Source organism: Myodes glareolus, chromosome 21 (assembly GCF_982192425.1).
Source record: "Myodes glareolus chromosome 21, mMyoGla1.1, whole genome shotgun sequence".
In the NCBI taxonomy this organism is placed as follows: domain Eukaryota; kingdom Metazoa; phylum Chordata; class Mammalia; order Rodentia; family Cricetidae; genus Myodes; species Myodes glareolus.
The window spans coordinates 60864739-60882799 of NC_142046.1; the positions used below are offsets into that span (position 1 = coordinate 60864739).

Here is an 18061-nt window from a genome sequence, read left to right on the forward strand (position 1 = left end):
TGGTATGTATTCCTCCTACACAAACTATTCCCTAAGAGCGAATGAGCTGGGCAAATATGTTCTTGGGGACCAGGGGCTGCTTCTCTGCATTGTACTCATTAATCTCACTGGCCACCAAGGGAATATTGCTACACTGCATAAAAACATGACCCTTTATCTGTGTTGATGTCCTCTGCCCATGCTGCCGCAGAGGCCCATGTGAACCGGGTGTTGAATCGTATGTTGGACCCCCCGATAGCAGACCCCAATGTTCCCAGCACAGGAAAGCTGATCCTGCACCTTATAGGAGAGCACTTGGGAAAGGTGGTCTCACCCTTCACCACAGGCATGGGTGAGCTGGCTCTGGCCTTCTCCTGAGGTGGGTGGTCCCAGTGACCAGGTCAGATCAGCTCAGCTACCATCCAGGCACACATCCAGGGCTTTGGATGGGCACTCCCCAACCTCTACCCTATCAATGACCTGCTAGAGTGTGTGAAGGGACTGGCCCTGTAGATCTGTGGTCACCAGATCTCCACGACTCAGGGCAACAGAAAGATATCCGAGACGAGATTCGGTGAGGGACCAGTGTTGATGGTGTGCCAGAAACCAGAGGCCTTGAACATGACCAACAACTCATTACACAATGGACGTTTGCAAGTAGAGTTGTCTGGACAAAAGTGTATACTGCAGGTTACACAGCAGCTCCCAGTGCCACCAAGACAGATGAAGAGGGGATAGAGAGGCAGGAAAGATGGAACACTAAGTAGGGGTTTTCATTTACTTTTCGGGTTTGTTGTTGTTGTTGTTTAACTAATATTCTTATTTGAATATGTTACTTGTTTTTATTTTTATCTTATATTTATCACTTCTTTTTGAGATTTCTTTGTGGGGGATACTACAAGGGCAGTGTCAGATTTGTGGGATACAGAGGGAGCAGGAGATGAGTGGGACTGGGGTGCAGGATGTGAAATGATGTTTGATTTCCCAATGCTTGGACTTTTTATTGAGCCAAGAGAACTACCATTATTGCTACTGAAGTGGTATTCTCCCCTTCCCAGTTTCCTGGCCAGACAAGGACTATTAAGTTTTAGCTCCATGATGGCAAACTAAAATATATTACTCAAATTTGCATAAAAACATTATATATTAAGAATAAAATCTTATAAAGGAATTAGAGGCTGCCTTGGTGGTTTATTTTAGGGGAACTTTTAATTAAAGGGGCTGATTTTTTTAATGGAATGATGAGATTAAATGCAGCTAGTTTTGATGTTAGAAGATCATTCCCCTCGAAGTCTAGAACTGAACACAATTCCCTGGGCTGTGGGGCAGAGGGCAGCACTCACCTCAGGAGTGTCCATGACCAGGACTCCACCTGGGGCTGCACTCACCTCAGGAGTGGCCATGACCAGGACTCCACCTGGGGCAGCACTCACCTCAGGAGTGGCCATGACCAGGACTCCACCTTGGGCTACACTTTATGCCCTCTTCACTTTTCCACTCAGTTCTTCCAGCCACTCTGCTGGAAATATTGTTTCCATTATGCTAATAGAAACAAGAGTTTATCACCCTCATACAAACGAGAGAAGCTAACATGCCCAGCGCCCCACCGAACCAGACCTGCGGGGCTTAAAATCCGTCCCCAGCACTGAGATGCCTCAAGTTACTCCACAGTATTTGAGCTCATTCACAGCCTACGGTCTCTGCAGGGAGACTTCTGAGAAGCAAAAGTCACTGGGGCTTCTACACCTAGGTTTGCTCATGATAGCAGCCTTGTCTATTAGAAACAAGTAGAATATTATTTTTATACAGGTTTGGAAGGTCGAAACAATTCTAAAGACCTTATATGATTATAAAATTTGTATTGCCTGGGTTTTTGCTGTTTAATACAGCCTGGTCTGAGATGGAGCCTAAGAGTGAGACACCATTCCAACTAGTGCTGACCTTCGTTTGAACTGATTTTGATCTCTCTCACAGCTGTAAGACTATAATTAACCTCACCGGATATCAACAGCCCATAAGCTAATTCTGACTTTGGAAGATCGAGTAGATATTCTTTTGATTTTTCTAAGAAAATATCTCCAGTCTATACTTAGGAGTTATGCCCAAAAAGTAAGGGTTAGGAGAAAATACAATCCTGTGTATTTCATTCCCTTTGCTCTCTCATGACTGACCATTCCGAGGAGATCTGGGTGTGGTTTAATTTGTGCCAAAAGCGCACATCTGACCCAAGCTCCACTTGCCCCCTTCTTTCCACTTTAACACACTTAGGAGTCAGCCATGGCAAGCTTTTAAGGGCCACAAAATAAATTCATACAATGCAAAGATTTACACCCTCAACTCCGACCTTGACATATTTCCAGCTGCCAACTAGCAGTGTTCATAAGCCTGCCCTTAAGTGGTTTTAGACATCTGTTACTATATACCACACCATGGCTGTGTCTTCCTGCTGCAGAACAGGTAGTGTCCTCTATTCCACAACCTGGGACAGGCAAGTGTCTCTAAACACGAGGTGGGGAAAGGAAGGAGAACGTTTATCAAAGCCTTGCAGTCGCTGGCGCGTTCGTGTATTTGCTGTGCTACTGTTTACTTGCCGTGTGCCACCTCTAGGCTCTGTCCCAGGACTGCAGGACGTCTGACGGACAACATAAGGACACACAGACAACCTGCAACTCTGTGTGTGTGTTACGGAAAAGAAGCATAGTTTGTACCTGCAATGCATCTAAAGCACTCTGGCTGCCACAGTCTTCTGTGGAAATGGTCTTCAAATTCACATCGAGAGAGGTGAGTTAGGATCACCCAGTCAAGTACTACTTCCTGCTAACTTCAGAGAGAGAGAGAGAGAGAGAGAGAGAGAGAGAGAGAGAGAGAGAGAGGGAGGGAGGAAGAAGCACACAAAGGAGACCGTGGAGGAACATCCAGAAAGTGGAGGGAACACAGGAGGGCATGGAGTCACCAGAGCTGGAAAAACAGGAAATTCTAAGGAGGAAGAAGGGTGATCTCTGTGTCAAACGAGCCTCAAAGCTGAAGTTAGTTGAGAAATAAAAGGGCCCATTGAATTTAATTGGCACGAAGATGACCGGGCTCTGAAAAAACTAGGAGAATGGGGCTTTGAAAGCCAGGACACTTATCCACTGCACAGGAGATAAGGACAGAGGTACCGACGCTGACAGGAGGATGAATTTGTCAGCGGGAGGATGAGAGCCCTTTCCCTAACAGCTTTTACTCTCTGGTTGGCGGACGGAGTGATGGTGTCAGATGTGAGGCATGGACAAGGGGCGCAGCTGTTGATGTCTCCAGAAGGAAGAGGAGACTGATGTTTCAAACGAAAGGACACACTGTGCAGAGGAGAACTGCCACACAAACTGCCACACAAACTGCTTCTCCAGTGAGGTTTCTCTCCTGAAGTGTGGCAGTCACACACTGGACGGATTCGCTCCGTCGACTCTTGTTGAGGATTTGCCACAGAAAGAGAAAAAGGGAATTAAAAAATATTTTCAAGAAAACCACATATTCCCATAGACAGCACAGTCTCACATAAAGGAAGAAGTCAGAGGCTGGATAGAGAGGGTAAATGGCAGTGGATGGGCAGGCCGTCTTAAAGGAGGAAGGAAAGTAAGCTACAGTTCAGAATGAATCATTTGGAAGGAAGAGCAAAAATAGCCAAAGTGTAGGATGCTCAAAATGGAGATTATAAAGCCAGCACCATCACTACATGGCAAAGTAGAGCCTGCCCGTGGAAGAGAATGGCTGTGGGGTGGTGGGTGAGGAGAGGTTAGGACTTGGTCCATCTGCTAAATCAAAAATCAGCTAAACAGCAACAGGACAGATGCCAGGCTTGTCCCAGCAACTTCTGAAGGGGAACAGCCTACAGACAATGTGCACTTCGGAAGGTTTGTTCCACTACCCTTCCAGAAACAGGAGATGGGAAAACATCCGGAGAGTCCACCCCTAGGGCCAAGCACACTCCCTCACCCTGATAGTAAAGTCATCGAAAGGATACCTTATGGAAAATCTCTAGAGTCTTATTGCTCCTGGGATGTTAAAAACAAAGGCCATCAGAATCCTAGTTGACTGATCTCTGGGATAAACCGGGAAGTGGGGGGAGGGAGTGGGGGAGGGCATCCTAAGAACAGCTCCTGCAGAATCAGAATCCAATAGCTCCCTTGAGCTGGGAACCATATTTAAAGGGCTAGACAGAAGTTTCCAATTTTACTAGTGTTACAGCCATTTGAAGGTGCATCACATACACCGAAAACAATTCAACACAGCTAAGTAGATAAATCCCGGAAGCAAAAGCTCCCAGTGACAGAGGATACACTGTAGGGTTAACCTAGTTGCACAAAGCGGAAGATGTCACGGCACTAATCAATAGTCATGAAAATTAGGAGCCTGCTGGTGTAGGCTGGGAAATCTCTAAGGAGGACAAAAATCCTCATCATCCTCGTGTCAGTGACAGTTGCACAGGTGCGGACATTGTCAAAACTCGGGGCAGCCATCACTGGATACTCGTCCGCTCTGTTCTAAACTAAACTTTAGTAAAACCCCATTGACCTAAAAGTCACAAGACATTCCATAAAATGTCACAAGACACTTTTCCATAAAATGAAGTGACCTGGCAGCATTCATCAGATATTTAAAATAATATTTATTTTCTGAATATTTGCATAAGGCAAATTGTGTGCGTGTGTGTGTGTGTGTGTGAGAGAGAGAGAGAAAGAGAGAGAGAGAGAGAGAGATTAGATTATTTTGGATTAGAGAAAAATACGATGAGTTGACTGGTGAACCTAGGTAGCAGAAAAAAGTTTTGAAAACCAAAAGTAACATGGGCTCAACTCAGCTAATAAAAACAAACCTCAAATTTTGTAATAAAGGTCTCAATTCATAATGATTTGTGCTTTGCAAAAGGAAATTGCTTAAGATTGCAAAGACTAACATTGCATCACCAAGAAGAGGAAATTCCATTTGTTTCTTCCAGATTAGATTTTCAGAAATATTTAAATAAATTGCTTTCCACAATGTTTTGGGGTCTAAGAGTCATTCAAATTATCTAAAATATGAGCCAATGCAATTCTGTTTTCCCTTAACTGTCTTGTGATTTTCTTAAAGTCAAAAAACAAAGGGGCAAAACGGGCTCCACTAGCATTACAATGTCACATACAGAAAGGACGAGAAGTAAGGAGAAAGGCCAGGCTATCGCCTGCCTTATCTCTAGCTATGCCCTTGGTGTACAGGAGGTCTGGGGGACCACTCTCCATTATGCTTTGAAGAATGGGAAGATGGATGGACTAAAACCAACTCTGGAATTCTCATGCTGAGAGCCTAGGAAGGACATGACGCCCCATCCTCATTCGAGGTGGAAAATTTCAATTAAGAGATTGTTTTGTTGCTAAGTGCATTCTATTTGAAATGTCAATAGGATAGGGAGATTAGAAATAGAAATATGCTTTCTTCCTGGGAGACTGGACAGAACCACGGTCAAAGACATGAGGAAGAAGCTCCGTGAGCAGAGGAATTCTACCAGGAATGAGAGCCTTGGGAAGTCCTGCGCCTGGGGACAGGAGAACTGAGACAATGTTGCTAACATTTCAGGGGAGAGAGCGGGAAAGAATGAGAATGGGTTCAAAGTGGCAGTTTCCATGTAGTGGGCGGCTTGGGGGAAGACCTTCCGGTCATTGGAAACTGCAGGGCAATCACAAAAGGCTCCATTTACCAGTTGCAGAACATTATTTTAAGGGGTGTTGTTTTGTTTAGGTTGCATTTGTTTAGCTCTGTGAAGCTGTGATTCCTTGCCTGCCTAAAACACCTGATGGTCTGATAAAGATCAGAACGGCCAATAGCGAGGCAGGAGAGAGGGTAGGCGGGCCGGCAGGCAGAGAGAATAAATAGAAGGAGAAATCTGGAGGAGAAGGAGCAAGAGAAGAAGGAGAGGAGGGCCTGGGAGTAGCTACAGCTACACGGCAAGTCATGGAGTAAGAGGGAACATAAGACATACAGAAGTAAGAAAAGGAAAAAGGTCGTTGGGATAATTTGTTAAGAAAAGCTGACAAGCAACAATAAGCCAAGCTAAGGACGGCTGTAAATAAGTAAGAATAAGCCCCTGTGTGATTGGGAGCTGGGTGGTGGGCCCCCAAATAGTAAAGAGTAAAAACCAACCAACAACATTTACCCATGCTAATTTCCCCAGCTGTGCCTGGCTAATCCAACCTCTTCAGTCAGCAGAACTTCGCAGAAAGGAGAGGAAAGGTCAGTGCACTCTGACATCCATCTCCAGAGAGACCAGTGAAGTCATTTGGTCACGCACATACAACGCTACATCAGAATTTATCAACTGTTGCTTCCCTGGAAATGTTTGTGTCTTTTTTAATATTAATGCTTCTACATTAGTTGTCATAACATATAGAAAACTAGAATTATTTTTGGTTTGTTTCAATTTAAAGGTTAACATCCTGGCCTGGGACTGTAGCTTAGTTGTGGGAGTGCTTGCTAGCATGTCCGAAGCCTGGGTACCTTTTCCACGCTTAAAACAAAGCGTGGTGGCGCCAACTGTAACCCTAGGGCTTGGGGGGTGGAGGCAGGAGGATCAGATGTTTGTGCTCACCTTCAGCTGCTTAGGGAGTTCGAGGCCAGACTAGGTTACATAGACCTTTCCTCAAAAACAACAGAAAAAAACAAAACAAAACAAAATACAAAAAAAATTACCTTTTTTTTGAATGAATTAAACATTCCTCTTAATTTTCCATGTTGATTTGACAAAGTGATTCAGCGGATTGGATCTGAATTGTTTTCCACATCCTGCCCAACGTAAATACAGAACATCTACCCAACGTAAATACAGAACATCTATTTCTTTTATGATAGTAGATTTATAACCGTAAAATACACTCACAAATTGGAAGCTGTTCAGAGTCATAATCTCCAAAAAAAACAAGTGAAAAATGTTAAGTGTTAAGGCACTTAGTCTAATTAGTGGGAAATAACGTCTTCCCCAAATTCCAGACACAGACAGCTTGACATTTTGGAGAGGGGTCCTGATGTGGGTTATAATAGTTTTGTGCCTTCCTCATTTCCTGTTTTAGCATGAGCCTTCTCAGCTGCTGCCTTTCTGAGCGTGAACAAACTGCATTTACTTTAGAAAACATGTGACTACGTTAGTGCTCCCCTTCCCTCCTCCCCTCCTTCCCACCTCACCCACCTCAAGCCCCCCTAAACAACATGTACTCTGGCTCCCCTGTTGTTTTCCTTGCCCCCATTATACTGGGAAACATTCTGGAAAAGGGAACAGTAAACACGGATCCCAGGAACACTACACACTGCCTCTGTAGTTTTCCAGGTGAATCTGTTTTTTGTTACATTGTTACTATTATTGTTGTTTGGGGGCTGTTTGCTTGTTTGGGTTTTATTGTTGTTGCTTTTATTTTTGAGACAGGGTTTCTCTGTGTAGCCCTGGCTGTCCTGGAACTCACTCTGTAGACCAAGCTGGCCTTGAACTCACAGATCTGCCTGTCTCCGCCTCCCGAGTGCTGAGATTAAAAGGCATGCACCACCACCACCCCCCAAAAAAAGTTTCATTTTCAAAAATTTTAAATAATTTTTTAAATTAAAGGCATCCACCACCACACACTGCTCCAAGTGGATCCAGCTTTGTAAGTTGTGTTATTGATGTCTTTGCTCATGAGCACACTGAAGCTCTAACCATGACTTTCAGACAAACTGACAACACGCGCGCGCACACACACACACACACACACACACAGAGCAAGACTGCCTGACCAATTGTGTTACTAAACGAATGGGTGTTTTAGTTTCTTTTACACAGATACAACAGAACAAGTGATGTTCAGAGTTGCCTGGGCACCAACAATGTCTGACTGCTCCTGTGGAACAGGAAACGCTCCTCATGGTATCACCACAATTTAAGTTATTCTAAATAAGCACCCAGGATGAGCACCCCCTGGAAAGCAGGGTTTAGGTCGCTATGGGTCCCCGTGGAGCATCTGCAGCCTAGCTGCCTAAAGCGGGGTGCAGACCAGCCTTGTCATGGAATCTGCTGTGGGTGTGGATGGGTTCTCTTCATCTTAGACCCTGTCTCCGGATCAGGGTGAGGGTGAGGGACTGGGATTTGAAGTAAAGCATAGAAAATCAGTAATGGCCATTGAAATGAGCACACAGCACCAATCAGAGGGATGGCTGCCTGCCCCCATCTATACTCTCCCATCCCCCTCCACCCCTGCATTATATTAAAATGAAGTTTCCATTTTCAAAAATTCTAAATAGTTCTAAATAGGTTACTTTTCCATAAGGTGAATGGCTGATGGGGGCTACATTTGCTGGACAGGACCTGAGATCAAATACCTGCCAACCTGAATAGAATTGTCAATGGATGTCACCAAGGAGTGAGCATCTGTACTTCAAACCCTACTCATGAACTGACACCCGTTTCTTTTTCACTTACAAGGCACCTGACAAAATATAGCATACTAACTAAAATCAATGAGAATCACCAGAAAAAAACAACTATGTAGTAACTCTGCAGCCTTCAGACACAGTAGCAAAAATAGAAAACAACGTAAATACCCAGTAGTATTAGAAGAATTATGCCTGGTGTGTTTAGTGGTAAAGACTGTGAGCAATTAAACCAAAGAGTATTGTATGCATCACAAAGAGCAAAGAAAGGCGCTGGGCAACAAAAGGCCGGCTTTATTCACATGGAATTCGAGGCCAGGCAAAATGTAACGACCGTGCTAGAGTGCTGACTAGCAGCTGCCGTGGAAAAGCAACGTGACTCAGAAGCTTCTAGAACACTGCTAACATTAACCATCCTGGTGTGTGGTCTTTACAAGACAGTGCCTACAAAAATACACTGACTTATTTGGCTTATTTGTACCTTTTTTTTTGCACTTTATTAAAAGGTTTATTGTGTGGTAAGATGAAATAATTAACCCCATTCTTTCTCTCTCAACGAACGAACCCTGAGTAGCATGCATGAGCAGCTTCTTGGAAATGCTCAAACAACAGCAGCAGGAAGCTCAGGAAAGGAAACCGGGCCCATCACGTGACAGAGGGTTTATCTGCCCATCACGTGACGACAGAGGGGTTATCTGCCCATCACGTGACAGAGGGTTTATCTGCCATTCTGTTTCCGTACAGCCTTCAATCTGGAAGTGGGCATTGTAGATCTGGCTCCAAAAGTGGAGACCCCGTCTCTTGCAATCGACCCCGGGGCAGTGGGAACAGTACTAGTGTGTCAAGTAAGCCTAAAACCCTAATCCTTCCTGATTAGGGGACCGATGGGGCTAAGAGATCAGAATACCTTGTTTTGTTCCTATCCATCCACTTCTGGCCCCAGATGCAGGAGCAGTCACATGAAATGAACTACAGAGTGGGGAAATAACGTCCTAGCTTTGCATCAAGGATCCAAATGGGATGCTCCGAGGAACTACAAAGTACCAGGGAGCTCACAGAGAGGAAAGAGCTTGAGACATGACCTAGCATCAGTGACTGCAGGCTGCTGGACTCAGCCCTGGCTATGTGTGAATTTGACTAAACAATGTCCCACAGACTGAAAAATTAATTATGGATTATACATCCCCGGGATGGCATACCTGGATCAAATTTAAAAGATATCGCAGAGACTGGAAATAGACCCAGTGCTGAAATCATCACCTGCACAAGACTAGTTGAGAGCGTAAGCCTGAAACAGTTGAGCCCCGGGATGCCAGAAAGACCAGCCTCTTTAGAGGACTTTAAATGGAACCTCAAGCCCTATCACCTATCTCCTTTCTCTGTTTGTTTGGTTGGTTGGTTTGGTTTGATTTGACTTTTCAAATGTCCTATCGCTTAAAATGCCCAGAATCCAGTCCTAAATAACTGTCCACATAAGAAACTAGGAAAAAACTCAACTTTCATGATAAAGACAATCAGATGACAAAGATATCAAAATAGTTCAACAGCAACAACAACAACAACAACAACAAAACCTGACAATACTGCACACTGATGAGACTAGAGAAGGCCTGCAGTTCTTGTCATGTTGGTAGTATGGAACCAGTCATATCTGTGGTTTTGTTTTGCCTTGAGACAGGGTTGCGTGTAGCCCAGGTTGGCCTCAAACTTCTGATCTCTCTTCTCCAACTCTCTCTCTTTTTTTTTAATATTTTATTTATTTATTATGTATACAACATTCTGCTTCCATGTATACCTGCAGGCCATAAGAGGGTGCCAGATCTCATTACAGATGGTTGTGAGCCACCATATGGTTGCTGGGAATTGAACTCAGGTCCTCTGGAAGAACAGTCAATGCTCTTAACCACTGAGCCATCTCTCCAGCCCTCTTCTCCAACTCTTGAATGCTAGAATTATAGGTGTGCACCAGCACATGGTAATGGGGACTGGAGCCAGGACTTCATACATGTTAGGCAAGCATACAAACTGAGGTACAACCCTAGCCCTGAACAGGTATTTTAAAAAACAGTTTTGCACTCTTTAACCAAGTTAAATAAACTCTTACCTTCATGACCAGCAATCCTATCCCTAGATATTGACGCTTGAGAAATGAACATTAATATCCATACAAAAGTACACGAATAATTATAGTAGCTCCTTTTATGCAAGCCCCAAATTGAAACAACCTGAATATTATTTAAGTATTAAAGAGATAAAGAGATAAGTATAAGATAAAGAGATTAAGAGTAAAGAGATAAGCAGGTAAAACTTGCATTATATAATATATAATAAAGATTTTATATATATAACGAATATACATATAATATGTATGAATTATCCTGAACTGTGACTACATGAATTTATATAGTCATTATATAAATTATTATATAATTAGCATTTTATAAACCAAACTGTAAACCAAGAGGTCAACTTTAATCTACTAACACTAAAAATAAAGTCAATATAGATAAGGAAATCACTTCTATGTTTATTTTTAAAACAGGATGCAAGTATCCACAAGAACAACTTATGTGTGAAGACCATATCAAAGATGAATCACCCCACAAAGGAAAGCCAGGACCAACCCTGTACTCACCGGTGCTCGCCCCTCGGCAGTGTCCAGTACTAGAATCCATAGGAAAATCTGCAAGGCGACAGAATAAAGCAAGAATGATAGCAGAGTTAGTACTCCCGGAACTCACCGGTAACATGTGATTCTGTGACAGCCTGACTTGGGTGAGAACCAGGTGTCTCCAGGAAATGGTCCTTCATTCGCACTGTGAGGTAGCCCCACTACTGGAGGCTGAGTAAGGATGAGGGCCTTTCTTAGACACGACTGAAAGCTCTTACTCATGAATCCTCATCACTTGTGCATAAAATGTTAGCATTTCATAAATATTGAGTTCTTGCATTTTAAATATTAGGCACTGACCCAACATGCGTGACCTTGTGACAGACTGAACCAAATACACCTTGTCGATGACCGGCTGTGTCATACCCTACTGACGCCGTGACTATGGGAAACCCAGAAAGAACTCCAGGCCTGTGTCAAGTGCAGACTGAACAGCTGAGCAGAAAGGAAGCCTCGCGCTGGTAGGTCACTCAAGCCAGAACAGTTAATAGATGTGGCAATAATTAGGATTCGCCACCGGTTCTTTTCACGAGGCTGAAATTCCAGAACATGGTACAATAATGGCCTTCTGTGTTCTAATTAGGAGACAGCCTCTAATGAATTGTGCTGTGTGCACTACAGAGTACCGCGCCGAGAGACACAGTAACTGCTGAGAGACACAGTAGCTAATCGTGGACTCTTGCTGACACTCAGCTCACACTCTCATACAAGAATTACACACACTTGTATTAACACTTAATGCTAAACGAGTTCAACGCCTCCACTTAGCTCAACAAAACCTCTCTTCCTCTGTCCTTATTGCTCATAGGTCATATAAAACATACATGGGGAAGGGTTTAGGACGCTGGGTATAGAACCCAGGGCTTCATGCATGTTACTGAGCTACACACATGGCCATAAGCTAACATGCAAAAAAGCTGTGTCTACGGAAAGACAGAGGTCTCCACATAGATGAACAAATAAGAAACACCGGCTCTACAAGATCTTATATAAGTCATTAACTTGACGACTTTTATCCTATTCAAACTTTATTCATGATAAATATACCCAAGTTGTACAGTAATATGCCGGCGCTTCTCTTCCTGAAGAATGATGAGATACAATGCGTACAGTTTATATAAAATAATCTTCTTGTATGAATGAATTAGATTAGTCCACATTTAAAATATTTAGCATTTGCCAGGCAGTGATGGTGCTGCAGTGGTGCACGCCTTTGACCCCAGCACTTGGGAGGCAGAGGCAGGCCGATCTCTGTGAGTTCAAGGCCAGTCTGGTCTACAGAGTGAGTTCAAGGACAGCCAGAACTACACAGAAAAATCCTGTCTCAAAACAAAACCCAAAACAACAGCAGCAACAACAACAAAAAATTAGTAATTAAGGTTTATATGAGATAAAAAAAGTAAAGCTTCTTGCGAGGAGGGACTTCTTTGAAACAGTTGAGGCAAGGTTAACATTTTTCTTATTTCATATTCTTATTGTCAGAGATGTTTTTATGTTTTTTAAAATGTAAAGGATTCAATTGTCAGGATTGTTAAGAGAAGATCAGAGCTTTCTGATCATTTTTCAGGTAGTCAAAATTTGAAATTCCACCATCAAAATTATCCTGAATTGAAATGGTAGATACTGGGTGTTTGCTAGATTCTGTATCTCAAGAGATTCTAGTAAAGTCACAGAGATTTCTGGAGGAGCCTGTGTGAGAACAGGGAAGCCAAGGGACTCAGGTGACAAATCCAACGCTCTTCACGGGACCTGAATGTCTTCCTGCGTGGCTAGAACAGAGACTGGGGCAAGCAAACAGTGAGTCTAGACAGCGAGGAAGATGGGGTGGATCTAAAGGAGATCCAGCCATGGCTGCATTATCAACATCCTTGTCAGCTGTGGTGAGCCCAGAAAGAATGGCAGGGAGAGAAGGAAAGAAACCTGATTCTGAATAGAGCAGTAGTTCTTGATACCTACTGACCACCAGGCAGGAATAAAGGCAGGATGGAGGCAGAATCCAAGGCCTGAACAACTACAGTAGTAAAGACTTACAACAGTGTAAAACACGCTAGAGAAGAGGAAGTGGGGAGGGAAGGGAAGCCTGAACTCTGGAGCACGCTGAGCCTGAGATGGGGTTAGATGAATCTGGAAGGGACATTCTCTCCTATCTCAGTAATGCAGCCAAAGAATCATCCCTTCTCTGCTGGAACCCATGGTCTTGGGCAATTCATGGTTTGGGGGACCCCATGGTCTTGGGTGCCCTTTTACTCTTTTAGACCATAAATTGACACAATGAAAATACTTTGCTCCTTTAACTTTAAACTAATGAACAAAAGACAGAGATCCCTCCCCCCTTTAAAAAAAAAGAAAAAAAGAAAGTCCTTTTTCTTAGAGAAGATGAGTAGTGTTGAACAAACTCTGGTCTGAACCCCTGTTTTCTCACACCCTGAATTCACTTGACAGGTCACTTCTCTATGTACCTTGCCGGTCTTTCCTGTAAAATGGGAGTAACAGTACTTACTGTGTATCTGTCATGAGAACTCATATGCACCACTCATATGACAATGCCTAGAACATAGTATATGTAGCCAGCCGTTATTCAGTCACCGCTAAGGATCCTGGTCCTGAGACAGTAGGTCTCTCCTGTCATTAAGTGTGCATTCTGTGCCTCACCAATTACCAACCATTCACTTCCCTTGTGAGACACCAATGGTGACTAATGTCAGGCAAGTGACTTGCTGAAAATGAAGGACAAAACCAGCTAAGAGTTTGCATCTCTGTGACTGTCTCTAAATTTGTTGACTACAGTTAGTGCTTCATTATTCAAAATTACATGTCTACACAATGGCTCTTACGTTCTTCCTAAACACCTAATAGAAAGACAAGGGCCAAAGAAAACACGGTCAATTTTTCTCTTCAAACAACTTTCAAAGTTTGGTAAAAAGGGAGACAAAAGATGACCGATTAAAATAAGTTAGGGACAATCTAAGATTTCACTAGCACTCACAACTGGACTATCGCTAAATAAAATTAATAACGCAGACTCTCTCCCAAACCCAGGCAGAATGCCTTTTGGCATTGACCTGATGAAGGACCCTTAGAATCGTGTTCTTCTCTCTAGTCCTAACTTAAAACTTTTACTTCTTTCTTTTCCATGTTCTTGTTCACATCCTCGCTTCTTGGCATTTGACCCCTCCCATATTTGTCGGCTAGGGCTAGCACTAAAGAAAAGTCTGTCTGTTCCTGGGAAAGTGGAGAGATGTTTAAATAGCCATTTCTTCAGGTGAACGGTGGCGGGGCTCTGCCAGGCCAGCGCCTGAAGACTAGACTGTGCAAGCGCTCGGGGAGTATGTTAGTCCTAACTGGAAGCCAGCAATAACTGGGTGCTCTTAAAGGGCGATGAGAAAGCTCTTGGCACAGCAGCTACAGGTGCTCTAGAAAGAGCTGTCCAATACCCTATCGCTTATACAACTTCTGGTGAACTTATGAGTTTAATTAGGATTAGTTATAGGAGCATGGGTGAGGAGTTACTTACATCAGGATGGACCACTTCCCCATGGCCACAGTACTGAAGGAAATATCTCTCGCTTCCCTGCCACCCCCTCTAGCCTACAGATACTCAAGGAGGGGTGGAGCCTCCAGATCCACCCCCACCCCTGCTCCCAGCAACTTTTAACCCCTTAGGTCCTCAGGAAGGGACGGAGGCTTGTGAGTTCGTCCTGATAAACTAGTTCTAGCTAACGGTTCCGATAAACTAGTTCTAGTTAACGGTTCCGATAAACTAGTTCTAGTTAACGGTTCCGATAAACTAGTTCTAGTTAACAGCCATCAGTCAAACCCACTCTTTTCCCCCCTCTATTACTGCCATAGAAATCTGTTCCTTAGCATGAGCTCTAGCTTGATTTGTAGGAAATGAAACATTAACTTTCTATATTCAGGAGAGATAGAACCTGCGTCTGCGGTTGGATCCCAGGGTAAACCGCGCTCCCCAGAGCAGAAACGCTAAGAGTTCAAGACAGTGTCTGCATTTACCAAGCTCAAAAACACCAACAAAAAGGAAAAGCGACTCAGCTCGATACAAGAGCAATAAGAACAGGAAAACAGGGGCAGGAGTTTGTTCAGGGGTCTCTCGGTGCCAGGTCGAGACCCAAAGGTCCACAGACTGTCTAGTCCTCCCCTTGCCCTCAGGATGCAGACAGGCTGGCCTTTACTTACTTGCAAAGGCTGAAGAGGTCACATCATCTTCCGACAGCCAGAGTGGCATGAGCCCACACACCTGAACACTAAGCACCCACTCAGCGTGTCATCTTAACAATTTGCCTAGGGCCGGAGAGATGGCTCAGAGGTTAAGAGCATTGCCTGCTCTTCCAAAGGTCCTGAGTTCAATTCCCAGCAACCACATGGTGGCTCACAACCATCTGTAATGAGGTCTGGTGCCCTCTTCTGGTCAGCAGGCATACACACAGACAGAATATTGTACACGTAATAAATATTTTTTTAAAAAAAAGGATTTGCCTAAACATCTCAGATCACCAGCAGAATGGACGAGGTGAGCTAAGCCCTCAAAACGGTAGCACTCAAAGCCCTACTTTACAGTGAACATGACATATACAATAAACTTAGCATGAAATTGTTAGCTATGGCTGACATGTCACATGTTCTCTATAAAATCATGTGCATTCTCAGTGTTTTGGAAGTAGAAGTAGTTGGAAGCATCAGTCAGCTTCATTCAGACTTCGTTTTGTTAAATGTCCTGAGCTTATTTGTTGAGTCACAACTTGTTACACATAAACACACGTATGCCTGACATGAATGGACGAAAATCCTCTTGACACAGGCACGTGAAGGTTTGTACCGCTCTTTAGAGATCTCATTGTATATCTGGTTAGGTAGGATCTAGTGCTAAGACATGGGGATTCTGCTTATACCTAAAGAAAGAAAGAAAGAAAAAACCTATTTTGTGACACTATTATATCCCAATAAACCAAAGAATAAACTAATTAAAATGGTGACATGTGGTAGTTTTTAAAAATTTTATGCATATGGGCATTTTGCCTGCATGTATGTCTGTGCACCATATGTATGAATTGCCCATGAAGTCAGCACCTGGTTCTTCACTTGAAGCTTGACTGTCATGTTTATCTGTGCACCATTTATGTGCAGTACTCATGGAAGCCAGAAGAAGGCACTGAATCTCCCAGAACTGGAGTTACAGACTGTTGTTAAGCTACCACGTGGGTACTAGGAGCCAAACCCAGGTCCTCTGGAAGAGCAGTTGGCTCCTCTTAATCACGGAACCTTTTCTCCAGCTCCATGTGGCAGTTTTAAATAATTCTAGGTATCTGACAGTTTCACCCAACAAAGGGACTGTGCAATTTTCAACAGACTGGATGCCAGGGGGCCCTTCGGGCCAGCGTGTCCCTTCCTCTCTAACCCTGTGCTCAGGTCCTTGTCCCTGTTTCATATGACACTGGAGACATGGGAGCATCCTGAGAAGCCCCTGCCCTCAGGTGTTTGTCTTCCAAAGATGTCAGTAAAACAAATACTATGGAAGTTTAAAGCGTTCCAGCAGTCGTCTCCTGACGGAAAAATTATCCCTACACAAGTCCTGGAGGGCTTCAAGGAGGCAATTGTGCCGCAGCTGGTCTAGGAAGCCAGGTAACTCAAGGACGGTTAATGAAACTGCTTCCTAGCCCCATTGCCTGTGCCATGAGAGCGCCTAGACTTGCCAAACCTCACTCATTCTGCGTCCTTCTCTAGATTTAGGCTCAGAAGCGAAGTTTGTCTTCTCAGGGGAGCGTGCATTTCAGAGTGAAATACATCACTCCTAGCGCTTGGCCTGAGAAGACTGCTAGCATTTAGCTGACTTTAACAGTGTTTGTCGAGCCAGGATAGCAAGGGCATTGAGCTGGAACGCTGTCTGCAGAGCCTGCGACACCAGTCAGAGCAAGGGCTCAAGAGCTCCCTTTTAGCCAAACAGCAAAAGGAATGTTTCTCTTGGATTACCTTAGAAAACCAGGTCTCGATTGTCAATTGGCCTTCAGAAGACAATTTCCATATTCATGGTGCTAAGCTAAGAAAAGTGATCTCCAGAAAGCTGCGAGATCTTTCTGCTCCGTCTTCGCCTTTCGGCTCTTTGTACCTTCTCCTTTCCGCCCACTCTACGCTAACGAATCAGCCCCGTCATAACTGATTCATTGACTCCAAACTGCAGGCATGAGCCTAGTTTGAGCAAGCTGGGAAACAGAAGGAAATGTCGGTGTTGAAATAAATGAACAGAAATGATAAACCAAGTGAGACACAGCCTAAGAACAGTTGATCCTGGGAGAGTCTGAGAGAAGATGACTAGTTTGCCTAAGCGTTATCTCTAAAGCACATGAAGGGAAAAACCTGAGGGGTGGGTTAATCAGTAGGGAAATATTGAGTTTACTAAAAATAGACTATACTGAGCTGGATTGAGATAGAGGCCATAAGATTATGAATGCCACGATTAGACTATCAGCAGCAAAACAAATGGTGATTAAACAAATGGTGAATTATAATTCAGCTTTATAGTGGAGAAAGCGTGAGTATGTCAGTACTGTACACACATAGAGTATGGGTGGGTTAAAGGATGAGATTAAGAATAAAGTCATATGAGGTTATAAAGATAACACGCTTAAAACATGACTCCATTTGTCCCTATGCCATTTACAAAATGGCCCGGAGTCACGTGGGCACGTGACAAGGCCTGTTATTGCAGGCTATGCTCCAGGCTCTCTGACTGGAGCGAGCCACAGACGACAACTAGCAATAACATTTCATTGCTGTCTCTGACTAGCGTTATCATCTTTTCGCCGACAGCAGGGGGGAATTTAAGGTGATAGTATGGACGAAATTGGGTTTTGAGCAAATACATGTCACTGGTAGATCTCTGTGTCAGAAGAAGTTTCTTGACATTCCCTTAGCACTTTTAACGACCAGGAGGGTTTCCATTTTTCTGAGGTCTCCATACAATTGGAAGCGGTGAAGACATTAAAGATAACGCAA

General features: G+C 43.8%; 1 protein-coding gene across 2 annotated transcripts in view; it reads right to left on the reverse strand.

The window, feature by feature from the left end:
- Frzb (frizzled related protein) overlaps positions 1-18061 on the reverse strand; it is a 47760-nt gene that overhangs the window by 14858 nt on the left and 14841 nt on the right. For both annotated transcript variants that reach the window (XM_085680909.2, XM_048426116.3), the window contains exon 3: positions 11018-11065. In XM_085680909.2, the coding sequence (XP_085537035.2) occupies positions 11018-11065 (48 nt within the window). The remainder of the gene's footprint in view (positions 1-11017; positions 11066-18061) is intronic.